The following is an 18839-nucleotide window of genomic DNA, read 5'->3' on the forward strand; positions in this document are numbered from 1 at the left end:
TCTGCAACGTGTGTAGGAGGAGGTCGTGGAAAGGAATTAAGTGAATAAGTAGGAAGGGAATATCAGAGATGAAGGGGGAAAAACAGGTTAGAGATGGTGAAGCAAGACAGAAGTTTCCTTCATGAGAAAAATAAGAATATCAAAAAAAATATGAAATTATGAAAATAAAAAATTAAGAAAAACAACTGATTCAGCAGCGGCAAACAAACATGATTGACCTGTTTTTGAACCTGTCCATTTAATCTGCTCTGCTGTGCAGAGGTTGACAGCTCAGGATGACTCCAAGCGTGTGTGTGTGTGTGTGTGTGTGTGTGTGTGTGTGTGTGTGTGTGTGTGTGAATGAGAGAGAGAGAGAGAGACTGCCTGTCTGTGGGGGGATTTGTGGGGTAAGAGGAGAGTTAGAGCGACACTAAATCAGAAGCACACAAGGAAAGCACAGCAAGACAGACATGCACGGTGACAAGTGAGATAGGCAGAAATACACAGAGATCAAGAGAGACAGACAAAACGGGGACAATGTGACGTTATTACATTTTTTTTAATCTTCGTGGCACACACCACTTTTTGTCAGCTGTTAAATAATGAGATGCGGTGCCCCCACCCTCCTTCGCCACTTGCTCTGTGTTTGGCAGAGATCCCAAAGACAGAGGGCAAGGGGAAAATTGACAGCAGACATTTGTTCATAACACAGCAGGACAAATGTAAGACACAGGCCTTTCTCTGAGAACAACAAAATAACTAAATTAGAAAACAGTATAAAGCGGGCATACTCGTGGAATACAGAGGAAAGTCAGAAGGGCTCAGCTGACATGGCAGAAGATAGAGCATCCACACACACACACACACACACACACACACACACACACACACACACAGAAGCAAGGAATGAGTGAAAGGAAGGCAGAGTGCTTGTCCAGTGGAACTAATGTCTGATCATCTCATGTTAGTTCTCAGTGGATTACAGCGCGTGTGCTACGGATTTTCCAGAGGATGAAGGAGCAGTGCATCGACATTCAATCCGTGGAAGGAAAAGCTCTCACTCTGACATCAAATCAGAAATAAAAGCACACTTTGTCATCTTAGCAGGAATAACTACGGTGCTGTTAAAATGTGTTTGTCCCTAAACATTTCTTTGTTATATTGTTTTGCTTTGATCAGATAAGCAAACACATTTTAATATCAGACTAAAATAACCAGAGTAAAAATAATAATAATAATAATACAGTTAGAATGATTTTACTCATTTAGGGTAAAAATCTACCCAAACCAACCTGGTCCTGCACAAAAAAAATTATTATTAGAAGGTTCATATTCTGGTTTAGTAGTGATCAACATTCTGTGGAAAGCTGAGATTCAACCACACCTGATCACTGCCACCTGTATTTAAAAAATAACTTCAATAGAATCAGTCTGATCATGAGAAGAAGATCTCAAAAAGCAAAATAGCATACCTTCTTCTAAATACATCCATTACAAATAAGCCGGAACATCTAAAGCACCACATGCCTCATTAGGCTAAGGTCAGAATCACGCATTCACCTCTATGAACGAGAAGAGCAGCGAGAAGAGAAAAACTACAGGGTCCAAGAAGCTGCTGATCAAAAAGAACACGAAGACCGACCTCACAACTACCCCAAAATCCCTGGATCATACTCAGAACTATTTGGAAAATATTTGATGGATTAACGAGACAAAAGCGGAAGTTTTTAAATGCGTGTGTCCACTTACATCAGAGGAAATATCTAAATCTCACACACATCTCAGAATGTCATCAGCCCAACATGTTGGTGGCCTTGTCATGTTCTGGGCAACCTATGCTGCTGCGGGACAGGGATGACCTGCTGTAAATGATGGAACCAAGAATTCCGATCTTGATTCCACAGCTTGATTACTGCAGTTGCTGCCAAGGTTGTTACCAGTCATATGATTTAGAGGTTAATTTCCTCTTCACTTGGGGCTAGATTGGTTTAGAAAGCCGTTTCATTAAAACAGCATTTTGAATTTAATCAAGTCATTGTTTAGCCCAGACTTCAAGACAAACCCTAGTAGTAGTAAAACGATGTTGCTCTGCAGGTTGGTCTAGCCATGCTCCATTGTACCCTCAGCAGGTCTACCATTGGCCCAGTTAAGTGTAGGCTGGGCCAATCACTGCGCTCTATGTTTCCAGAGAGATGTTGGGTGGACTTGGTGTCATTACAGCAGAGCTTCTGTTTTTTACGAAGATGACATAAAACAAAGATGGCTGGGCTTAAGGACAGCACTTGTTTGAAATACTGGACTTTTCTTTGAGACAAGAATAGATAGAGGTGCTTTTTCTTTGATGGGTGTATGGAGGACTGCCCTGCTGACTGATCAACATAGTGAGGTTCTTTTCCTTATCAAAACACAAGAGAATGAGACAACTTTGTTGTTACAGCGTGGGGCTTTTTATTTGTACAGTTCAGTAATGCATCACCAGTAGCTTGGGACAGCGTTCAGCCAGAACGGAACGGGCCTCCGGCTGCATCTCAGAAAAAGCCCGCTTACACCGAAAATGCGACACCCAGTTATACTTTTTTACTGACGTCACTCCTGCATAGCTTAGGAAATGGGTCTCACATACACATGAATTGCAAACTGTTTGGGAAGTCTTTCCCAGCAACCCATGCAACAAAACAGGAACCATCTGCTGCTCTTGACTTCCCGATAAGCATTCAGATAAATGTTAGTCTTACTGGAAATTATGCAAACTGGACTGAAAACAGGATATTAAATAGGGATGAGCCGGATACTCGTTACAGACGAGTATCCAGTACGGATAAAGAATTTTTGACGAGTACGAGCATGAAACGAGTAAAACTCGTAAATATCTGTAATCGTGCTGAAGGAAAATCCTCATTGGGTAACTGACTGTCTTCACGCTCTGTGATTGGCCAGTCAAATAGAGCGCCCACCCCTCCCTACACACAAAACTCTGCAGCCGGGAGCTCACAGCTCAGTCCGCGTCCGGCCCATCCACGCACACACACACAGACAGTAACGGATCTCTCTGTGCTTTCTTCACTGTTGCTCAGGTTTCTTCAGTACTCCTTATGTTTTCTTCAGTTCGCCTCTTTTTAAAGTTACTTTAAAGTCATTTAAAGTAACTTTTTTCATAACGCACGTGGTGCATTTGAAGAGACAGAGCTGAAAATGGCTCGTGCTGCGTCAGTCACTACCTCCGCTCCGTTCGGGTTTTTTTTCTTCTCTCTTTCTCCTCTTCCTCAGGATCCACTCCCTCTTTCCTATTCTCTCTCTCTCTCTCTTTCTTTACATTTTTTAATCACAATTGCCTATTTTTTGCTCATTTTAACTATATTTTAATAATTTTCTAAATTCTTTTTTATATTTTACATGTTTTGTTTTTGTGAAGCGCCCCGTGATTTTTATCTTGAGGTGCTATAGAAAAGATATTTTCTTCTCTCTCTCTCTTAATCCATGTACTTAAATATTAATGTTCTGATTTTATTGAAACACTTGTTCTGTAATAGTTCCTTTAGTATTGTGATCAAAAACATTTAATCTCAACTCTGAGGCTGCTCTGTAAATAGTTTTCAAATAAACAATACACATAGCAACTTCTGATCAGACTTAAAATAGCGTATTGATGTAAACCACACCCACTTCCGGGTTAGGCCACGCCCACTCCGAGTACAGATACAGATACAGATAATTTAGATGGTTGAACAGATACAGATACAGATAGCGGTGTACTTGCTCATCCCTAATATTAAACATCACGTACACAAACACAGCTCTTGGCTCCTACAATAGAAATAAATGTCATATTCTTCTTGATCTGATTGGCCCTAGAGCTGTCCAATTCATGAAAAGACAGTTTTACAAAACAACAGCTTCTGCTCCTACAACTGAGCTCTGTCTATGGGTCGTGGCCAAACTATTTTTACAGACAGAGGATGGCTAGCCAGTCTAGTTATGTTTGTCTTTCACAGAAGTTTTGTAACTGATCTAAAACATATTTTTCTTGCAAAGTACATGTAATATAAAAGTTTACAGCATTAATCAAAGCCAGTGTGCAGTTTCAGGCCCGTGCTAAGCAAACACCGACATAAAACATACAACAGTATCGGTCATTTCAGTGTCAGGGTCAACAAAGTTAACTTCAAGGCTTGTTGACCTTCACAGATGACTGAATGTAAGGCTACATCCTGGAACAGAAAAAACATAAATAAGAAGAAAAGCAAGGCCAGGGTCAAACTAAAGCAGCAAAAAGAAAGAATCGGACTGGACATCGTAAAACTAACTAACCTTGAAATGAAACAAAGTGGCATCTAATTCAAAAGAAGCGAGAAATAAGCAGAAATATTCAGAACATGCATTAAGTAGTGCTAATTACAGCCATGAACGCACCAGTTGATGCAATGACTCATCCAAAGCTAACGTCCTCTCATGCTTTTCATCTTGGAATCAGTTTTATTTTGTTATTCATTTATTTTTTGTCTCACAAGGGCCTACTTGTGGAAGTACTGACCTCTTTCTTTCAAAGGGAAGAAAACATATAAAAGGGAGTGATCAAAGAGAGAGAGAGAGCAGGGGTAGCAGATAACGCTTCCCTCTCATAATGCTTCACCTAATAAAATATTAATTTAAAAAAAGTAAAACATCTAAAAACCAACTGGGTTGCCATGACGCCTCACTGTCCTAACCCTAAACTGCAATAAAGACACAAAATTGTTTATGAAATAGAACTTCCTGGCCGTGTTGCTGGTTCTAAGACTGATGCTGAAACTTTTTAACTCACATTTGAAAACAAAATCTGATCAAGAACATAAAATTCACTGGAGCAGATGGATCTTCAGTAAGACTTTTGATCACCCAAGAACGTTGTAATGGAATGAAATGACTGTTTTCCACCTAAAAGTCATTTCCCCCCTCTCCTCAGCAGGAACTAATCTGCATGAGATATTGTTCAAGGTCTCATGCATCTGCTTCTAAACTGCTTCCTTCCAGCCCAAGAGAAGAATGAAGAAGGACTCTACCTTTTTAATAAATCAAAAGAACTCTATTTTTAATAAGCTAATCAAACAAAGTGTTAGTCAATAATGAAATATGAACCAATTTGTGAAATGAAAATATTAATTACTTGATATTATAATCCTACAGAATATAATAAGTAAAGTAACTTTAAATGTTTTCACTCGAGACTGATCCCACGAAAGGTTAAGCCACATGACACATTGCTTTTACTGATCAAACCAGAATCTGCCAGATCTGATGGAGGCGTGGTTTTGGTGGTGCTTGGTAAATCTGTCATCTTTTCATTCGACCATAAACCAAAACATCCGAAGTATGAAACTATGCCCACGTCATCTTTAACGCCAGTTCAAAGGGTTCTAGAGAAGTTGTTGGAGTGGCCAATCCGTAACTTTCCTCTTCAGCTGAAAGAACCAACAACAAGCTGGATAAAATCTGTTGCACTTTACCAACCAAGCAACGGTTCCTTTCAGAATAAAAGCTGAACTCATTGACCCTCCGGGTCCATTTGACGTTGTCAACCAACTGTCGCTTTTTACCTGGAGACAGTACAAAGACTAGTCTGTCGTACTGTTGACGCTGTTTCATCGGCTCTGGTACCGAAAGAGGGTTTCGAGGACCTGGCATTCTGGATCTGTACGGAGGTCTCATTCTAAAGGTATGTGTGGAGCGACAGAATGGCGTCTTATATGTTTACGAATCTCCGAATCAAAGCTTAGCGCGAAGACATCACCTTCACTCCCATCAGAACTAATCGTTTCTCCGGATTTGCTGGTTCTGAACAACATCCCACACAACACCATTCTCCGTCTCACTTCACCTTAGTTACACCATGCATTTAGTGTTTAAAGTTAGTCTAGTTTTAATTTGTTAAGTAATAAATCTTTAAACTTTTAAAACTTGACCCTCTTTCTGTTGTCTCTAAGTTGTTACATAATCCCTGCAATAAAAAGTTCCAATCTTCTGGTTAAAAGTACCCAAAGATCCGTAAGATTGATTTCATATTTCCTATGGAATCTCATGTCTCATGGTTCATTAAATAACATATAAATTAACCCTTTACAACGTGTTCCAGTTTGGACCAGCTGTCAGTGTTGGAGTCGCTAAACTCAAAGATGTCACCCAAGATTTTAGCTCCACATACAGAAGTGACCAGGAGAATGCAATTGTCTGGCTCTTTGCAAACATGCACAACTTTGTAAAACTGCATAAATGAGTAAAGCTTGACCTGCAAGACTTCCAGGCCGTTGGAGAGTAGCAGTGGCGTAGAGTTCGTGTGAGATCTTGTACTGGTCTGAGGCGTGATGAGCTGCCAGTCGTTTGGGAGACAGAGTGGCATAGCTCCCTATGCCTGAACTCATCTGCAAAGACAAGAGCATTTTTAGTCAATAATCATTTTTTCCTTCCTTAGTAGGAAGATCAGGCCGAGGCGTTTATTCACGCGTTCCCTCGCTGAACTCTGCGTCTTGGCAGCTGATGACATAAACAGCTGGCTTAGAAGCTACACTCCAGTTTGAGTTCATCAGAAAAAACGTTGCTTTTGTTCAAAGGGGAGAAACTTTCCTAAATGGATTAAGTGAGCACAATGTCCAACCCTGTGTAGAAAAAAAATATTTGGGTTTTATTTTTGCTAATTTAACAGAATATGATTAAGTTAATAAATTAGTTTAGTTAATTATGTTTTTGTTGTAAAAATTCTTCCTTGCAGAAGGATCAAGCATCCATTGGATGAGCAGCCCAACTCTCAATTAGCCTATGCAATGTTCTCCTGTTAGGTCTCTCTGCTTCCCATAAACATGTGTGTTCTAGTCAGGAATGACTGGGAATGCTGTGGGAATACCAACACCACTAAGCTGGTTAGTCTCCAGCCACTCTTGGTTAAAGACCCACAGAGAAAGGAGGAGGAGCAAAGTTGTCGTGGCTGCACACAACTCCTCTACATGCTACTAAGGCCCCTGATACTTTAAATATGAATAGTGTAAAAATGTTCTGCATTTCTCCTGAGCAATGCGAGAAAGAGCAACCACCAGGTCCACCAAGCAACTAAGCATATAGTGCATGACACTGTGGTAACACTGTCTGCTGCTCATGTCAGAAATGCACATGCAGCCCAATGTATGTCCTGTTGAACAGGTGACTTATTAGCCGTTCCTGAAACATTTTATTGTTATAACTAAGAAATAAACAAAAACATGTTTTCTTATTTTTGTGCTAAGATTCTAATTTAGTTTTAATTGCATTCTAAATTTCAACAGACTCTTGTCTGAAAACAAGGATGTTGACGTAACGATTCAATGCAGAAATCTGACAAAAATAAGTGAATAACAAACAAAAAAACAGAATCTTGTTTACTTTATAATGTTAATATTTATGGTCCATGTCTGAAAGACGTTGTTTGAGGCTAGACTAGGGGTCACCAACCTGGTGCCTGTGAGCACCATGGTGTCCTCAGGAATTACATAAGGTAAAGGCTGGTTTATGCTTGACGCGTCCGCGAGGTCCGCACAGCTCAGCGCAGTGAAATTGCGTCATTTTAACCACGCCCCTCCACCGCGTCTCCGCACGGCCCAAAATTTCCGCACCGCGCACCTAGGAAATTTTCTAACCACGCGGACGGTCGGACTCAGAAAAACATGGCGGACCGGCAAGAACTAGTATGGCAGAGGTTCGTAAATACAGACATTTGTATGATTCAGCTCTCAAAGATCACCGTGATCAACATGTTGTTAATAATTCTTGGAGAGAAATAGCTCGCACTGTCGGAAAAGACGAGGACGCTGTTAAAAAATGCTGGAATGCCATGTTGTAAACAACAGTAATTTTTACTTCTACTACGGTTTAATGTTGGATGCATGCCGTAGAGCTCCATGCTGCCCCCTACAGTTTGGGAGAATATTGGCTCACCGCAGAGACAAGCCGCATGAACCATAAACGCTACAAGTTGTGAAGCGCGAGCCGCATCACCAAGCGGAAAGTGAATGTGCTTTAGGGTCCCCACAGGCCTTTTACCCAAACAGCACAAGTCTTCAATAAACAACAAAAAAATTCATCTTTTTAATCACAAATCCATTATTATATAAAAAAAAAACTACAATGTCTTTAACAGCAATAAATTATGTTAATTAGACATGACGTTAGACCACCGTATGGTTCAACACCCATTAAGCAGCTCAGCTTCACAAAGGCTGGTGACCCCAGGGCTAGGCCATTCTTACAGCTCTCTTTCGCTCATGTTTTCTGTACATGAGTTGTGTTCTCTAGTATGAATGAATGCCTTGTGAGTTGTTCTCTGTGGAAAAAAGCTCTGGTGCTCTTTTATTAAGAAGCAGAAGTTAGCTGGAGGAATGAGAGCAAAAAACGGTAGGATTCAGAGTCTTACTCATTAATATTAATGATATTCAGACATGTTGCGTGTGATTGGCTATAACAGCAACACACCTCTTCCACTGCCTCCATTCGTCCATTATGTTATTGGTTATAATCTACAACTCTGTGAAGTTTGTGAGTTTTCTTAACTTAAGTGCATCTTCATCTACAAAAACATACAAAACTAAAGAATCCGGCGTCCATCACATTCAAGAGGAAATGCAACCCCTAACGATGGCCGCTGTTTATGCTAGTCACTTCATGTGTTCAATAGTTTGTTAAATCATCACATACCTGGTGGAGGGGGGAAGATGATGAGCTGGTCCCTCCTCCTGTGGCTGTAGAGTTGGGTGGAGAAGCAACCCTCAGAGGAGAACCCCCTCCAGTGGTTGTCACAGCAACTGTGGTGCTGGACAACAAAGGACAAAGCAACAAGATACTTTTTTTTCTTTCAAAATTAAAAGAAATTCTGTCTGAGAAGAGACGACACAAAAACTGTTCCTTCCCATTTTGTTCCTGTGGAATATTTATGTAACAGTCGAGCCATCTGTTAAAGCTCTCCCATGAATCTGTATAATTCTGCGTCAGTATCAACACCAATCATCAGTTCCAGGGTTAGTGTGGCAGTGCATGCGGTTCTCCACCTGTATGACTTGGCCAGTCGATTAGCAGGAGACTGTTTGCTGGGGGAGGAGGAGGAGTTGGAGGGCAAGCGCTGACTGGTGGAGTCTGATCCCAGACGTTGGTGTTTACTGGGAGAACCTGACCCTGAGCTTCCTCCCCCTGACAGAGGGGAACTGACGCGCTGCACAGGTAAAGTAGAGCTGGAATAGTAGATACCTGAACAAGGAAGTAAATGTAAAAAACAGATGGGGTGAGATTTTGATCAGGCAGAAAAGAAAACAGGTTTTCATGAGTTTGGTCAAAACACAGAAAGGAAACGGGAACGTTTAGTAATTAAATCCATCCATCCATTTTAATCTGACGTATCCGGAGTCGGGTCACGAGGGCGGTAGCCTAAGCAGAGACATCCAGACTTCCCTCTCCCAATCCACTTGGGCCAGCTTCTCTGGGGGAATCCCAAGGTGTTCCCTGACATAGTCCCTCCAGCGTGTCCTGAGTCTTCCTTTAGGTCTTCTCCTGGAAAACCTCACTGGGGAGGTGTCCATGAGGCATCCTAACCAGATGTCTGAGTCACCTCAGCTGGCTCCTCTTGATGTGGAGGAGCAGTGAATCTTCTCAGAGCCCCTCCCGGATGACCTAGCTTCTCACCCTATGTCTGAGGGAGAGCTTAACAACCCTGTGGAGAAACCTCATTTTGACCGCTTGTCTGCAATCTCGTTCTTTCAGTCACCAGCCGACGCTCATGGCCATAGGTGAGAGTTGGCACGTAGATCGACCGGTCAATCGAGAGCTTCGCCATCAGGCTCAGGTGTCTCTTCACGACAGACCGGCACGACGCCCGCATCACTGCAGACGCAGCGCCAATCATCCTGTCGATCTCCGATCTTCTCATAAACCTCAAATACTTAAGGCAGAACCTCGTCCCTGACCTGGAGAAGGCATTCTACCTTCTTCCTCTTCAAGTTGTTAAATAAATTACAAAAAAAGAGAATGTTCTTCTTTCTTTGTGTTTTATTATCTTCAATCTATTTCCAGGACTTATCAGTGAGCACTCACCTGATCCTGCACCAGTGTGGGATTGTTGCTGCTGGGCTGCACGACTGGATGTCACCTGAGGGGATGAAGGGGAATACCGTGAGACGGACAGAGCCACATGAAGAGGGAAAAATACACAGACTGGACTTTGGATGTCAGTAGAGGAAGACGGGAATAGAGAGGGAGTGATACGATTTAGGAATATGAGAGAAAAAAGATCGTTTACGCATGCCGAGTTCTGACTAGATGTTTAGGACCCATCAAAGAAAATCTCTAAGGTCTCTGAAATCACCTGATACTCAAAGGAAAAGAAAAAAAAACAGATTTTGTCGATTTTCATCCTACCCTCTGTTATATAAAAACCAACAATTACTACAACACGGTAACGTTCAAACAAGTCATATTATTGCAAAAACTCATGAATGTGAGAACTTTTCAGTCGTAAGTCATCTTGAGTTGAGCCAAATCGGAATCCTGCACACATCAACATGCCCGCTAATGTGCTACCCACAGCTTGGATTACACTGAATCCATCACCAACAAAAGCTATGCTCCATTTTCTGTGCTGACAGGCGACCGTGAAGCCGTTTTAACACAAATAAAAAGCTGAACTGTAAAAAAAAAATGTGCTTCTCTTTCTCCAAGGCCAGTTAGTGGGAATAAATCAGCTCTTCTCTGAGTCTCATATGGTTTTAATTCAATGTTTGGGCTGAAATTGCAATTTAAAGATGTTATTATAGGGCTGGTGAAGCTGCAGCAGAGTTCAGCTACATTATCCGAGCACGCATTTGGTGAGTCACCTTGGAGCTCTGTTATGGTTTACGATTAAACTCTACTGATCTGTTGGGGGGGGGGGGGGGGTGATGGGGGTTTCACATTATTTTCTTCAAAGTGTAACACAAGAATCTACAGTATTTGAGTTTTGTATCAATTTGATTTGTCTTGAAATTTTACAGATACATTAACCACTAATTAGGCTTTATTTAATTACAGTTACAAACAAAAACACCTACACTGAAGTAAGCACACCCAGTTAGCTTTATTTTGAAACTCCTATGTAATGTGTGCTCACACACACACACACACACACACACACCCACACACACACCCACACACACACACACACACACACACACACACACACACACCCACACACACACACACACATTCTGGGGTTGGGTTAAAAGGTAGTACTCCTTCCAGGTGTTAATATCTGCAGCTGCTTCGTTGAGCAAACACACCTCGGCAGAAGAAAAGCATGCCGGCTCAGCAAATCTCCCTAAGATGAAAATAGCAACATGAGCAGACACACTGCTTCCTGTTTCCTGTTGGTGCCTCTGCTTTGGTTCACTACTTAACGACACAAAATGTCTCATTTGAAGACAACAAACCAACCAGTGGTTTCAGACTTGATTTATTTAAGGATGATTTATTTGTATTTTTTTTTATTTAAGTAGAACAAAAGCATCGAACATAGATAAAACTGGTATCTTGAGCTACATGTTTCACCGATGGGCTACAATTATGCTGTTGGTAGTATTGTTGCCTTCCAATAAGAAAGTTTGGGGGTGGACTCCCAATGCAGGGGCGTGTCCAGGGGGTGGCCTGAGGTAGCACATGCCACCCTTGGAATCTGATTGGCCACCCCAGGAGCCACCACACTAATTTCCCTTTAAATAGGCTTTTCATTGTCTACAAAAGGCTTGAGGGTAAAACAAAAAAAGCATAACCATTGGTGCCACCCATGCACAAAGTTGTGCCTCACCTGGGCCACCCCATTTTAATAGATCTAGACACGCCACTGTCCCAGTGGAGGCCTTTCTGCATGGAGTTTGTGTGAACTCTCCATGCATGCGTGGGTTTTCTCTGAGTTTTTCACAAACTAAAGCCATGAATGTAAGATTCATTGGATAAGTCAAATTATCCCAAGGCGAGTCTCTGTGTGGTGCTGTGATGGACTGCTGCCGTTTGACACCAGCTCCCCGCAACCCACTGAGGAATAAGTGGTTCAGATACTAAGTGAACGGGTGAATATTCTGTCAGAACATGCTGTTTTTTTAGCACAATCCTGATTAATTTTTCACAAACTGCTTCCTCTTTGGGTTGAGTTTTTTCAATGGTTGATGTAAAATGTAGTTCAAAGTTGTGTTTAGCTGAAGCGGAGCTTTAGACCTGGAAAGGCCAAGAGGATTTTAATGTCCTGATGAAAAAAAAATTCTTCAAATCTTTACTTTTTTAAATAACTGCATTTTTATTACTGAAGTCTAATGATTCACAAAATGACAGAATAGTATAAAATATCTTACTTAGCAGTGAAAAGACAGTTTTCTCAGTCAACCAAATACTTTTTAAAAAGTTTTATTTTAAAAAAAGTCAGTTATTCTGTTTATATCAAATCAAATACTACTAAACTGTGTATAGTCATTAGATGAGGATGCAAACCTGGGCTTCATGAGGTGAAGTGTATCAGATAACATGTATTTGTCTGTTGTTTCATGTTATCCTCCATTTATTTGAAAGCTTGGCAACACTAGAGTGGTCGGATAACGACATGATTTGGAGTTTTGCTTAATATTATTCATGATATTCAGACATCTTGTCTGTGATTGGCTGACAGCAACACAACTTCCAGTGCCTCCATTTACGCTGTGATGTTGATCTTTAATCTCCACAAACAGCACACGCCTGAAGGAATGGCTAGCTTCTACTAGCCGAGGCATGCACCTCCCTCTCCTGGACACTAAATCAACAGCCTTCCCCATGATGATCCGAGCATTTCTTTATCTGGTTATTTTAATGTATTTTTTTTTTTGGTGGCTAATGCAGGAATTAGGGAGAGCATTTTTTTTCTTTTCCTATGTCCTGTCTGGCTGTGAAGCAAACAGAATTGATGTCTGAATGCTGGTGACAAGCCTTACAGATTTACTCTCAGGTGGAGCATCAAAGCGTTTGCTTTTAATGTCACGCCTGATACTTAAAACTTTATTGTTATTGTTTTTGAATGCTTTGTAATTCCGACACGGAGTCAGAGGTGAAAGAGAAAGGAAAAGACAAAAGGTGGGGAGAGATGGGGGATCATGTGGATTCTGGTTCTGTTGTGGTTCTGAAATCCACAACCTGTGTAGGTCTTCTTTTTCCTTTAGTGGCAGTGGTTAGTCGGTTTGGGGAAAGAGTGGGAGGTATTATGGTGGACAAGATGAACAAGGTACAATGTGTTTTACTAAAACTTTTGTTTTGCTGCCTCCTGACTGTTTCTGGTTTGCATATGCTTTTCTCTTCTTTTCTTTTTTGCATTTAATTTTAAATGAAGTGCAATTGTGGATTGAGGTGAAGAAAATAACAGTAGCAACTGTTTTGGCAGCCATCTGCATGGTGTGCTGTCAGCGTGTTGTGTTGTCTGTGGTGCATGCTGTCTGCATGGTGTGCTGTCTGCATGGTGTGCTGTCTGCATGGCGTGCTGTCTGCATGGTGTGCTGTCTGCATGGTGTGCTGTCTGTGGGATTTGCTGTCTGTGGTGTGTGCTGTCTGTGTGGTGTGTGGTCTTTGGTGTGTGTTGTCTGTGTGGTGTGTGGTCTTTGGTGTGTGTTGTCTGTGTGGTGTGTGCTGTGTGTGAGGTGTGCCATCTGTGGTGTGTGCCATCTGTGGTGTGTGCTGTCTGTGGTGTGTGCTGTCTGTGGTGTGTGCTGTCTGTGTGGTGTGTGGTCTTTGGTGTGTGTTGTCTGTGTGGTGTGTGCTGTCTGTGTGGTGTGTGGTCTTTGGTGTGTGTTGTCTGTGTGGTGTGTGGTCTTTGGTGTGTGTTGTCTGTGTGGTGTGTGCTGTCTGTGGTGTGTGCTGTCTGTGGTGTGTGCTGTCTGTGGTGTATGCTGTCTGTTTGGCGTGGCAGGAAGACAGAAGGAGAACACGTTACTGTGAGCTGAGGAGAAGAGGTCCGCTGCTCATCCCACAAGAATAAACAGTCCGATGGAAATAAAGCCATGCAATAATTCAAGAATCCTTTTTATCATTAATGATATTTTGTTGGGTTTAAATTTTAAAGAACTGTTTAAAACTATCAAAACAAAACAGAAGCAGAGAGAGACTTCAGGTTCATGGATGAAAGGATCAAGAAGTAAATAGATGAGTGAATAAATGATGGATGGCTGGACGACACTGACACACTGTGAGGGTGATTCCGCTGGAAGCCACCTTGTATCACCGCTTATTTTCCCTCCCAGTAAAAGACCAGGATGTTTGAGGTGCCATGTATCCATTTATTATTAAAGCACGACCACTCAGGGATAAAAATATCCTACAAAAGAGAACCAACGTGCGAGACCTTTCTGTTGCTCTCTCCTTCTTCAAACAATCACTCGTGCACACTTCAAAAGAGCAGTGCATCTATGCACACGTGTGATTAAAATAGAGCAATAACCGCAGATATCCTCTTAACCAGGTGCAAAACATACCAGCAATTCACGTCTTATACATGCATGCAAGCTATGCCTCCCTATATCACATCCCTGGCATACATGAAGCTATTCATGAGCAACAAGCTCTGCTGACAGCAGTATCCCCGTTACACTGACAAGACCAAAACATCAGAGGAACACACACACACACACACACACACACACACACACACACACACACACACACACACACACACACACATGGAAAGAGATGGTGAGGAGAAAGGACAGCGAAGGAGGTCAGGAGATAGAAAAGGAGGACAGGGACTCTGCAGACACAGGAAAACATCCTTTTTTTCCTCTAAGTATCCGTCCATCTACAGTGGTGTGAAAAACTATTTGCCCCCTTCCTGATTATTCTTTTGCATGTTTGTCACACAAAATGTTTCTGTTCATCAAACACGTTTAACCATTAGTCAAAGATAACTCAAGTAAACACAAAATGCAGTTTTGAAATGATGATTTTATTATTTAGGGAGAGAACAAAATCCAAACCTACATTGCCCTGTGTGAAAAGGTTATTGACCCCGTTGTTAAAAAATAACCCAACTGGGGTGTTTCACACCTGAGTTCAATTTCTGTAAACACCCCCAAGCCTGATTACTGCCACACCTGTTTGAATCAAGAAATCACTTAAATATGAGCTGCCTGACACAGAGAAGTAGACCAGAAGCACCTCAAAAGCTAGACATCATGCCAAGATCCAAAGAAATTCAAGAACAAATGAGAACAAAAGTAATGGAGATCTATCGGTCTGGTAAAGGTTATAAAGCCATTTCTAAAGCTTTGGGACTCCAGCGAACCACAGTGAGAGCCATTATCCACAAATGGCAAGAAGAAGAAGAAGAAGAAATAATTTCTATAGCGTCTCTCAAGATAAAAATCACGAGGCGCTTTTCAAAAACAAAAATTGTAAAAATTTTAAAAAGCAGTTAGAAAATGTTTAAAAATATATTTAAAATGAGCAAAAATAGGCAATTGTGATTTTAAAAAAATGTTAAGAAAGAGAGAGAGTGAACAGGAAAGAGGGAAATCAGTGGATCCTGAGGAAGGTGGAATAGGTGAGGAGAGCAGAATAAAGAGAGAGCGGTGAAGAAGGTCATACAAAGCCAGCTTGAACAAGTGAGACTTCAGCTGCTGTTTAAAGGAGACCACTGAGTCCACTGATCTCAGGCTGAGGGGGAGAGAGTTCCAGAGTCTGGGGCCCACAGCAGCAAATGATCTGTCACCTTTGGTCTTTAGCCTGGTGCTGCACAACCAGTAGGCTTTGACCACTGGACCTCAGGGACCTGCTGGGGGTGTAGGGACTGAGAAGATCACCAATGTAAGATGGTGCTTGTCCATGTAAGGCCCTATAGACCAGAACCAGGATCTTGAAATGAACCCTGAAGTTGACTGGCAGCCAGTGGAGCTGGAGGAGAAGCGGGGTGATGTGGGTGTGTTTGGAGGACTTGGTCAGAAGCCGAGCACAGGCGTTCTGAACCACCTGTAGACGGTTCAGGGAGGTTCTGCTCAGACACGTGAAAAGAGAGTTACAGTAGTCTAAGCGTGAGGAGATGAAGGTGTGGAGAACTGTCTCAAGTTCAGAGCGAGACAGAATGGGACTCAGCTCAGCAATGTTCCTGAGATGGAAGAAGGAAGAGCGAACAAGAGAACTGACATGAGAATCCAGGGTGAGAGCTGGGTCAAAGGTCACGCCAAGATTCCTGATGGAAGGTTTGGTGTGGGAAGCAAGCTGACCAAGAGAGTCTCTGTCTTGGGTTAGGCGCTTTTCCCCAAACATGACAAGTGTTCACGACTCCACCATAAGAAAGGGACTGGGCAAAAATGGCCTGCATGGCAGATTTCCAAACCACTGTTAAGCAAAAATAACATTAGGGCCCGTCTCAGTTTTGCTAAGAAACATCTCAATGATTGCCAAGACTTTTGGGAAAATACCTTGTGGACTGATGAGACAAAAGTTGAACTTTTTGGAAGGCAAATGTCCCGTTGCATCTGGTGTAGAAGTAACACGGCATTTCAGACAAAGAACATCATACCAACAGTAAAATATGGTGGTGGTAGTGTGATGGTCTGGGGTTGTTTTGCTGCTTCAGGAACTGGAAGGCTTGCTGTGATAAATGGAACCATGAATTCTACTGTCCACCAAAACATCCTGAAGGAGAACGTCCGGCCATCTGTTGGTCAACTAAAGCTGAAGCGATCTTGGGTGCTGCAGCAGGACAATGACCCAAAACACACCAGCAAATCCACCTCTGAATGGCTGAAGAACAACAAAATGAAGACTTTGGAGTGGCCTAGTCAAAGTCCTGACCTGAACCCCATTGAGATGCTATGGCATGACCTTAAAACGGTGGTTCATGCTAGAAAACCCTCAAATAAAGCTGAATTACAACAATTCTGCAAAGATGAGTGGGCCAAAATTTCTCCAGAGCACTCCAAAGACTCGTAGCAAGTTATCGCAAACGCTTGATTGCAGTTATTGCTGCTAAGGGAGGCCCAACCAGTTATTAGGTTCAGGGGTGCAGTTACTTTTTCACACAGGGGGATGTAGGTTTGGATTTTGTTCTCTTCCTAAATAATAAAAACCATCATTTCAAAACTGCATTTTGTGTTTACTTGTGTTATCTTTGACTAATGGTTAAATGTGTTTGAAGATCAGAAACATTTTGTGTGACAAACATGCAAAAGAATAAGAAATCAGGAAGGGGGCAAATAGTTTTTCACACCACTGTACATCCTTTTCAGATTTTTTCTAAATCATCCTCCCGTATTTCAAATTCAGACAGAAAAGCATCTCAAGCTTCACGTGGAACCAGCTCTGAAATGTGCTGACACAAGTGGAAAGTAAAAGCAGTCGCCAGTTCTGTGTCTTACGTCAGCAAACACAGCAAAAGCCTCGTGGAAATTGTGTGCGATACATGAAAAGGTGTCTGAAAGGTGGTTAAAAATCACCCATCTAAGGGATTTCATTTACTTTTATTCCATAATCCTCCATCACAAACGAAACATTTGTTCCAGACAGTGGAAATCTTTTTTAATGAAGCACTGCAGCTGCTCACTGATTAAGCAGATGCGTGGGTGTCTGCGAGTTTGAGTGTGTGTGTGTTTGCAGTATTGGTACCACTGATGTGTTGGGGACTTGAAAATTGGAAATAATTGGCTGCTGTGGGCTGTAGAGTAATTAGGTGCATCTTCTCTTTAGCGGCACGCTGCTGCGATTCATATTTGACTTTGTGTCTAGCTTTTTTCCAAATTCCTCTGAAACAATTTACTTGATGAGCTTCTCTGCGTGTGTTTAATTCTTTATTTTTCCCCTGTTAGTGTCTAGGCTTCTGATTACCTGCCTTTCTCTAATATTTGTCTTTCTTTTGCTATATTTTTAAAAAGAGGCATGTAAAGGATCACCTAAAAAGAAACGGCTTAGGTTTAATAAATGGATTTCTGTTCATGAAAACTTTCATCATGCTGCACTTTCAAACTGCGGAGAACCCAAACTCATAAGTGGAGCCTTTTTTTTAACCGAGCATGCATCTGCACAGATCAAAAGTCCCTAGGAACATGCTTAAGTTCAAATGAAATGCCAGCCCTTATAGTTATACTTTCATCATTTTCAACAATTGCATCCTCATCGCGCTCTCCTTCCAGGACCGTTTCTTACCTGGTTGTAGCTGTGCACGGCTCCTCCAACCTGCCCCCCGCGCTGAGGCGTTGCTGCAGAGATGCTGTCGCTGAGGGCGAGGGTCTGGTTGCTATGGTAGCTGGCAGAGTACTGGAGCGAAGCCTCCGGAGTGGAGTTGAGCTGCAAGGAACTCTGGGAAAGAAGAGCCGGTCCTACCAATTGAGACAAGAATGGTGTACAGTTGGATGGGGAGGGGGTTCAATAGAGTTTGTGGGTGAGAAAGAGAGAGTGACAGATTAAGAGTGAGAAAGAGAGGAGGCGTGAAGGGGAGAGATTGAGAGGCAAAGAGTGAAATGGGGAAGAGGGAGAGCAGCAATTTAGAGCAGATAGTGCAGCAGTGCAGCACTCTGTGAGTTGGAGATGGCATACATAATTTATTAGCAGAGGAAGGGAGAAACAGAGGAACACAGAATAGGGAGAGAAGGGGGAGTGGGGAGATGTAGAAGGGAGGAGGGAGGTTCAGAAGAAAAGTTGTGATAGATGAAAGACCTAGCAGCTTAGCACTTGATGCAGTCACTGCTGGACCAGCAAATGATCACGCAGCATCCTCCGTGCATTTAACCGTATCGATCGGGAATAAGAACGTCATCCGACAGGTTTTAAGTTGGACTATATTCTAAATTCTGTCTGGAGTGACGTGTTAAACCTGAGAGAAATGGTATAATCCTCTC

General features: G+C 42.2%; 1 protein-coding gene across 7 annotated transcripts in view; it reads right to left on the reverse strand.

The window, feature by feature from the left end:
- Positions 1-18839, reverse strand: part of ctnnd2a (catenin (cadherin-associated protein), delta 2a) — a 379177-nt gene that overhangs the window by 188010 nt on the left and 172328 nt on the right. For all 7 annotated transcript variants that reach the window (XM_054751079.2, XM_070553234.1, XM_070553237.1 and 4 more), the window contains 5 exons: positions 18148-18320; positions 10060-10114; positions 9024-9219; positions 8674-8788; positions 6242-6374 (listed from right to left, as the gene is read on the reverse strand). In XM_054751079.2, the coding sequence (XP_054607054.2) occupies positions 6242-6374; positions 8674-8788; positions 9024-9219; positions 10060-10114; positions 18148-18320 (672 nt within the window). The remainder of the gene's footprint in view (positions 1-6241; positions 6375-8673; positions 8789-9023; positions 9220-10059; positions 10115-18147; positions 18321-18839) is intronic.

Source organism: Nothobranchius furzeri, chromosome 7 (genome assembly GCF_043380555.1).
Source record: "Nothobranchius furzeri strain GRZ-AD chromosome 7, NfurGRZ-RIMD1, whole genome shotgun sequence".
In the NCBI taxonomy this organism is placed as follows: Eukaryota; Metazoa; Chordata; class Actinopteri; order Cyprinodontiformes; family Nothobranchiidae; genus Nothobranchius; species Nothobranchius furzeri.